The sequence below is a fragment of the Naumovozyma dairenensis genome, chromosome 6, assembly GCF_000227115.2.
Source record: "Naumovozyma dairenensis CBS 421 chromosome 6, complete genome".
NCBI classification, from domain to species: domain Eukaryota; kingdom Fungi; phylum Ascomycota; class Saccharomycetes; order Saccharomycetales; family Saccharomycetaceae; genus Naumovozyma; species Naumovozyma dairenensis.
Genome location: NC_016484.1, coordinates 73,208 through 81,316, shown reverse-complemented (window position 1 = coordinate 81,316; position 8,109 = coordinate 73,208). Strand labels below are relative to the sequence as shown.

The 8,109-nt window shown below is 31.1% G+C and overlaps 2 protein-coding genes across 2 annotated transcripts; one reads left to right on the top strand and one right to left on the bottom strand.

The window, feature by feature from the left end:
- Positions 1–1,370: 1,370 nt before the first annotated feature.
- Positions 1,371–3,758, bottom strand: NDC80 (kinetochore-associated Ndc80 complex subunit NDC80; the record flags this gene model as incomplete). The annotated part of the gene is made up of 1 exon (XM_003670547.1): positions 1,371–3,758. The coding sequence occupies one exon, from the start codon at positions 3,756–3,758 to the stop codon at positions 1,371–1,373; it is 2,388 nt and encodes a 795-aa protein (XP_003670595.1).
- A 375-nt stretch (positions 3,759–4,133) lies between these two features.
- Positions 4,134–5,057, top strand: PAN6 (pantoate--beta-alanine ligase PAN6; the record flags this gene model as incomplete). Its single annotated transcript, XM_003670546.1, has 1 exon — positions 4,134–5,057. One exon carries the CDS (start codon positions 4,134–4,136, stop codon positions 5,055–5,057), a length of 924 nt encoding a protein of 307 aa, XP_003670594.1.
- Between the last annotated feature and the right edge of the window lie 3,052 nt (positions 5,058–8,109).

The following is an 8,109-nucleotide window of genomic DNA, read 5'->3' as shown; positions in this document are numbered from 1 at the left end:
ATTGTTGTTTCTTTCTTTGTATTGATTGATCTCATAGTAGCTAAATTATTAACATTATATACTCAAGAGGGAATATATACTGAGATGGATACCCCAGAGAAATCGCAGCAAAACGTTTTCAGAATGGCCAATCTATTGAGTTCACAATGCATCTTGGAAAGTTTATTTGTTAATTTAGCTTTGAATGGACGTGCATGTCCTATCCTACGTACTGACTCCGGACGCATCAAGGCAATGCGGTGAATCAACATCCCTTCTAAATTCAGTTATAATCATGGTTGATTAGTGCCTCTATCGAAAACAAGCAAAACCTTCTGCAAGTTTGAGGAGTTACAATGTTTTAGTGGTGAAGCAGTGTGTACGTACATACAAACATATATCAGAAGATAGTATCCATTGCAGTCATTGTTATTTCAGCAAATGTCCTGACTGTATTTTTCCAATTTTGTTAAATTGCAGGGGGCCCGCGAAGAGCCGCCTGCAGATTTGAAACTCTATTCTTCACACAGGTAGGTAGTACAGGCCTGTACCATACATGACTGAGACGGATTGGGAATCCCATTGATCTTAATTTGGGATTAATGGTTTGAGAATAGGGTTGGTCTATTCTGGTCATGTATTGGGACAAGGATTGAAAAATAAAATGAAGTAATAATGCTCGTACAATATGATTTTATACTGTATTTCATTATAAGTTATATGAGGTACATTTTATTTTAACTCACTTCCATGGCGTCTATTTCTTAGTATATTGAAGTAAGTCATTTTAAAGGTGTATTAAGTTCCTCTTTTAGTTGATCTAGAGTCCTCGAGGGCTACTTTTCTTTTCTGTTCTGAAAAAAATCCATTAGTCTTCATGATTTTGCTATTGATCTTGTACTACTAATCTTTCATGCAATAATTGAAGATAGATTGGATTAGCACTGGATGGTAAAAAAGTAGGTTTGGCCCGCAATCCCTTAGGATTGACCAATAATCCAATCCGTCTTAGGCCTGTTTAAGGCCCTACCCTTTTTTTGGCATTAGCAAATGCTCTATGGTAGCATCAGCCGATTATTGAGGCTATCTATGTATATGAGAAGAGAGTGATGTATAGTACTCAGTTAGTTAGTTGATCAAGAAGGCCATACTGTATATCTAGTAAGTAATAGTCAAATTTACTCTACACTTAAAAAAATTGGTGCCAATTGGTGCATACCTACGTACGTACGTATGTGTTTGGAGTATTACGGAGGTAATTGTTTTTAGGAATATGGATACTACTTTCTTAAAATACACTATAGAACATGAATAACAGTAAATTCAATAGTCTCTACGTACTGATTGAATAACAATAAAAAGCCGGCAGGTTTGTGTCCATCTTTCTTTCATTATGAGGATCCGAAGTCATCAATGTCGAGTTCTTTTAGTAAATTGGTGATATCAATATCTTTTGATTCTATTAATTTTTGAATGTCAAATTTGAAATCCGTAGCGACCTCAATAATATCAATGATTTTCCTTTGTAAAGATTCTCTTTGATTAGTAATATCTCTTTGGAATTCTTGATGTTTCAGTTTTGTACTTTTAACTAATTGATTTGCAGATATAATCTTGGAATCTATTTCCTTTTTCGTATCTGAGATTTTCCTTTCGAATTTTTCAATTTCAATTCTTTGTGTTATAAGATCATTTTCATTTTGTTGCTTATTTAATTCAAATTCTGAATTTAAATTGAAAAGATCTTCTTCTAATGAATCATTTATGATATTATTTTCATTTATGTTGTGTTTTAATTGCGCAATAGAATCTTCAATTTGTTTATTTTCGTTTTGTATGGATTCAATTTGAATTTGAATTTGTTCATTTAATTTTAAAATATGATTTCGTATCGTTCCATTGATTGAAAATGTTTCAATATCATTATTGAAGAAAGTTCCATAATTAAATGTTGTAGGGTCTGTTTCAGATTCAGGTTCAGATTCACCCTCTTCAATAATGTTATTTATCAAACCCTTTGTAATATAATCTTGATATTTCGACTTGATTTTTATTATGAGGTCATCTTTCTTTATCTTATCACGATCTTCAAAAGTTTCTACATTATTTTTTTCCTTTATACGATAATGTTCTGAAATGTTATTTCGTGCCAATATTAAATTATCAATGATTGTATGATATTGATTAATTGTATTAATCATATTCTTAAAATTTTTTTCACATTCTATTTTTTTATTTTTCAAAACCACGATCAATTTATCATTTTCAATAGATAGGAGATCTAATTGAGTTATAAGTTTATTTTTCCTTTCATTTTTTAAATCAATATTTTCAATGGAAAAGTTTTTATCATTTAATTTTTTTTCAAGATTGGAAATTTCTAATTCAATTGATTTGATTTCTTGTTGTTTTCTTTCTCGTTCGTCATTCATTCTTTCTAATTTTTTAGGCCATTCATGAGATTTAAATTCCATTGTATTAATATAATTTTGAAATTTAGTTAAATCTAATTGTAATGCATTAAATTTTTTCTTGGAAATTTTCAATTTTTGACTCATTTCAATTAAATTTTGATATTTTGTGAAAATGGACTTATTATTCAATTGTAAATTTTTAATATCAATTTCAATAATATGAATAAATTTATTAAATCCATTAGTTAATTTAATCATATATGGTTGATAATTATCTTCAAGTTTCAAAAAACTTTGATATGATTCAGTGATATAATCTATGAATAATTTTTCGACTATTAATTCATATTTTTCTTGTCTTTGATCTTGTTCATCTAAAGTTTTCAAAGGTTGATTCAAGATTGTAAAATCTTGTGTATTATTATCCTTTAAGAGTGAATTTTGTTCATCAAGTTTTGTTAAAGAGGTTTCTAAATTAATATTGATTTTCACTAACCAATGGATCATCCCTAGAAATTTGTACCAATTAGTACCACCACCGACGGCAGAAATTTGTGATCGATTAATTGTTTCCAAATATGGATATTGTAAATTTTTCAAAAGGTGATATACTTCATTCTCGATGGATTTGGATACGAATGAATAACCTTGGTCTAATCTATTATAGAGCCATTTAAATAATATTATAAAGAATTTTTGAGTTGGTTGTCTTAATGATTTAATTGATATTGGATGATTTGTTTGTAAATCGAATTTATTTTCAATTAAATAATCGAAAATTTCTTGTTGAATTGCATTTTGGAAATTTTTATCTCTTAATGGTCTTGGATCTCTATTTGTTGTTGTTGTTGTACCAGTTGTTGATTTAGATTGAAATAATAATAGTGAGTTTCCAATTGATGTATTATTATTTAAAGACCATCTTTTCTGTTGTGGTAATGTTGATTGCCTTATTGATGTACCTATACTATTATTACTTGTACTTCTTCTTCTTCTTCTCCGAAGATTCGTTATACCATCTTGATCAGTTGAATTAAAGTTCAAACGACCAGAAGCGACTGTAGATCTTGCTTTGCGTTTCTTATTATTATTATTATTATTATTATTATTGGTGGTGGAGTGTAGTAGATCAGAATTATTCATATAACCTCTATTCATTAATTCTGAAAGTCCCATGTTATTATTGTTGTTATTAATGTTAGAATTTGTGGTTGCACTATTTCTTCTTTTCATATTTGTTATATTAGAGGAGGATGCGAATTGAGGAATTTGAGATTGTAAATGTTGTTGTTGTTGTTGTTGTTGTTGTTGTTGTATTCCTCGCCTGTTGATATCATTTGAAGAAGTTATATTAACGTTTGCCATATCGTAGCGGCATGTATAAGATGAGTTGAAAATGGTATATAAATAAATCTAGAGACAGTTGATAAATTTATATACTCTTTGGTATTGAAGTGTTGGTTATTGATGAAACCATCTTTTCTTGTATCTGTATTTGTTTATTTGTTTGTTTGTAAACTACGTAGGTATTTGTTTGGTATTTACATTTTTTTGGGTTGTTGTTATGGATGAAATTTCGCGAGCTTTTCGTCTTCGAGAAAAAAATCGATGATGAATCGATGATGAATCGATAGATCGATGGTTGAATGAAATAAATGAGGTTTTACATATAGCAGTTGAGGTGTATATTGGACTTTTAGATAGGCAGTTAAGCAATTACGCCCATCAGAGTGAATTGATATGAAGATTTTACATACAGTAGAGGAAGTCCGTGAATGGAGAAACAATGTTATTACGAATGGTGGTGGTGGTGGTAGTAGTGTAGGGTTTGTCGCTACTATGGGATGTCTTCATGAGGGACATAAATCATTAATTTCTCAATCGCTTAAAGATAATGAATTTACAGTGGTAAGTATCTTTGTGAATCCTTCACAATTTGCTCCTACTGAAGATTTAGATAAATATCCTCGTACCATGGATGAAGATATCACAATGTTAGTAAGTTTAGGAGTAAACATTTTATTTGCTCCTAATGCTCATGTGATGTATCCTCAGGGAATCCCATTAAATGTGGAAGAACAGAGAGGTCCCTTTGTTACTGTGTTGGGGTTGAGTGAAATGTTAGAAGGTAAGACAAGACCCAATTTTTTCCGTGGTGTTGCTACAGTTGTTATGAAATTGTTAAATATTGTTAGTCCTAATGTAGCCTATTTTGGTCAAAAGGATATTCAACAATTTATTGTATTGGATACTATGTGTAAAGAATTATTTGTTAATACTAAGTTAGTTATGATGCCTATTATTAGAGATGAAAAATCTGGGTTAGCTTTAAGTAGTAGAAATAAATATTTATGTGAAGAATCATTGAAAATAGCCTCGAATATTTATCGTGGATTAAAGGAGGGTCAATTACATGTAGGAAGATCAAGAGAGGATATTATGAAGTCTATTGAGGATGTTTGGCAACCTTTCATTGATAGCGGTGATTTCGAAGTTGATTACATTTCTATTGCTGATTTCAAGACTTTAAAGGAAGTAGATACCGTTCCAACTCGTACAACCACCACACAAACACCGAATGTGGTGTTAAGTTGTGCAATTTATTTGAAAGACCGTGCAAATTCAAACACTGTAGTCAGATTGATTGACAATATTTTGATATAAAGATAACGGGATTGAAGCATGCAATGGGTAACCTACCCTGGCATGACCTTATTACAGGCCCTATTATAAGTTGTGGTTGCCCTATTGTACCATATAACATGATAGAGACAAGTAGCACTGTTATAGTACAATTTGTATGTATGTATGTATGTATGTATGTATGTATGTATGTATGTATGTATGTATGTATAGTAAAGTATTAATAGACAGAGATAGACGTATATATATATATATATGTGTGTGTGTGTGTGTGTGCTGAAGTGAGCTTTGGTAGGTATCCGTGATAGAGGTCGCGGATTCATAGCCTGTGTTTAGTTAGACAAACAAGGAGAAGAATCGAGATTCTTCCAAGGGATATAATATATAAGAGGCAAGGATATCTTATATCCTGCATATGTAGTTTATGTAATAACATAGAACTACGTAACGAAGGACGTAACAAGGTAATCAAATACTTTAATAAACACAATTCAAACAACAAAATGAACAATCCCGCTGCCAGACAGGACTATGTTGCCGTCACACAAATACACAGAGACGCTCAGATGTGGAGAAGCGTCAGACACCCAGACACCCTCATTATGACACCTTGATGAGGGTAAGACATGACAGCCCTAATCCGGGGGGGAAACACAAACGACGGAAATTGACTCCCAGTCACGTGATGCGTTCAGCTACTAATCTACGTACAGACGTATCAGTGCCCCGGTGGATGGGCGATGGGCCAGAGGGAGCGGCTGTGATGATAAGATGATAAGATGATAAGATGATAAGATGATAAGATGATAAGATGATAAGATGATAAGGCGACGGAGGGACCAGGCATGTTACAGGTAGAAATAATTTTCTAGCCCACCCTCTTTTGGCCCTTCCTAGCCTGGTTTCTACCCTACTTCAAAAACATTCTAGCCTCCCCCCCTGGTTCTAGCCAAAATATTTTTGGGCGGCCTTTTCTCGTTTCTGGCACTTGACCCGGAACCAATTTTTTTTTTCTATCCCTACTTGTAGCCTAAAATTGGAAATTTCTACCCCTACTCCTGGCCTAAATTTTGGGAGAAAAAATCGCGCCTACCCTACCCCCTAGCCGAACCCGTAACATGCCTGAGAGGAACAAAGAAGAAAGAAAGAAAGATCTGGATGGATGGATGACCACTATATATATATATATATATATATATATTGACTCCAAGACATTCTTTAGTACTTTAGTACGTTCATTATCCATTTGATTGTACTGAAAGATTATAAAGAAACAAAAGACCCAACGATATCTCATATATTCTGCAATAGTATAGATAAAAAATAACACAGGATTAGATTACCCATATTATTACTTCACAAGTAGGCAAGATATTACAGGTTCATAGTCTAATAGACTAACTTACTACGTACCTCGTTGATTAGCCGATTGTGCATTTGACCAGTGATTTGATTCGTTTTTCTAATTTCATATCTGCTTCTTTTTCCCTCTCTGTGTATCTCCCACTTTTTTATCTCCATAAACTAACTTTTCACAGAGCTTCAATTAACGTTACGTGCTTCTTATTCCAGAGTAATTGTTATACATATTATTAAGATACGGCACCCAATTTAGATCCCCAATATGCACCCTCATAAAGTTATAAACACAACTAAATTTAAACCCAATTCTAATTCCAATGAACGAAATATGCCATACAGCAGTACAGTAAATAGTACCCAAAAATTTTCTTCCATTCGCCCTTCATCATCTTCATCGTCGTCTTCTTCATTTGCCGCTGCTTTGAATATGTCAGATAATAACAATAATACAAATACAAATACAAATACAAATACAAATACAAATACAAATACAAATAGAACCCTTCTAAATCCTCATTTATCCATATTGCAAATATTAGACAATGAAAATTTGGGAAACAACCATGATATAGATATTAATATGAATTTGGATATGGATTTGGATATTCAAGAAAATAATAATAACAATAATATTAATAATGATACTAGTGATAATAAACATGACGAAAAGACAGATATTTCTGAATCATGGCAAAATATTGAAAAAATGATGCCATAGATATACAAAATCAAAAAAACATGATATCATAAAGAATAACAATTCTAATATCAGTAATCATAATAATAATAATAATAATAACGTGGGAATCTTATCATCATCAAGTGATACTTCAGAAGAAGAATTAGATAAAAATATTCTTTCAAAATCAAACTCCAGTAATAACAATAATATTCAATATAATGATAATTTTTCTTAGTTAGATTACATCAATTGAATCAACAAATAAATGACGCAAATAATAATAATAATAATAATAATAATAACGACAAACACGGTTCATTAAGAAACAGTATTAATTTACAAAAATCTTTAGAAGCATTGAATGCAAACAATAATACGAATAATGATAATACTCATAATAAGATTATAGACATTGATAATATCAACAATACCAATAGAACAATAACTACTAATGAAATAGACAATTTTCTTGATGGTGGAGAGGAAAGTACAACAACAAATAGTGGTTCTATGTCAATGTCCATGTCAATGTCAATGTCAAAAAGTTTAGGATCTTCTTCAACTTCATTCGTAATGCCAATCTTATCTCTTTCAACTTCTTCTTCTCCTTCTCCGTCATCGAATAAAAATAAGAAGAAGAGCAAAAACAACTCCTTACTACCATTGGCTTTAACAACCCATCAAGATAAAGTATCACCATTAAAGATTTTAATTGTAGGAAGATTGGGTCAAAAATTTTATAACTTAATACCAAACCCATTCAAATATCTTTTCGAATTAGCAAATTTTACAAATATTAATAATAATTATAAAAATTCAAATAATTCCCTGAATCAAACCATAACTAATAATAATAATAATAATAATAATACGAATAAACATGTGGTTTATTTGATTGTAATTCAAGAATTAAAGGATTGATATCTTATTAAATGAATATCCAAAATNTCAATAACCAAANATAACACCGTCTNATCTCCTCTACCAATCATTCCAATTATCAACCTCGACAATCTAATTAAAGTTAAA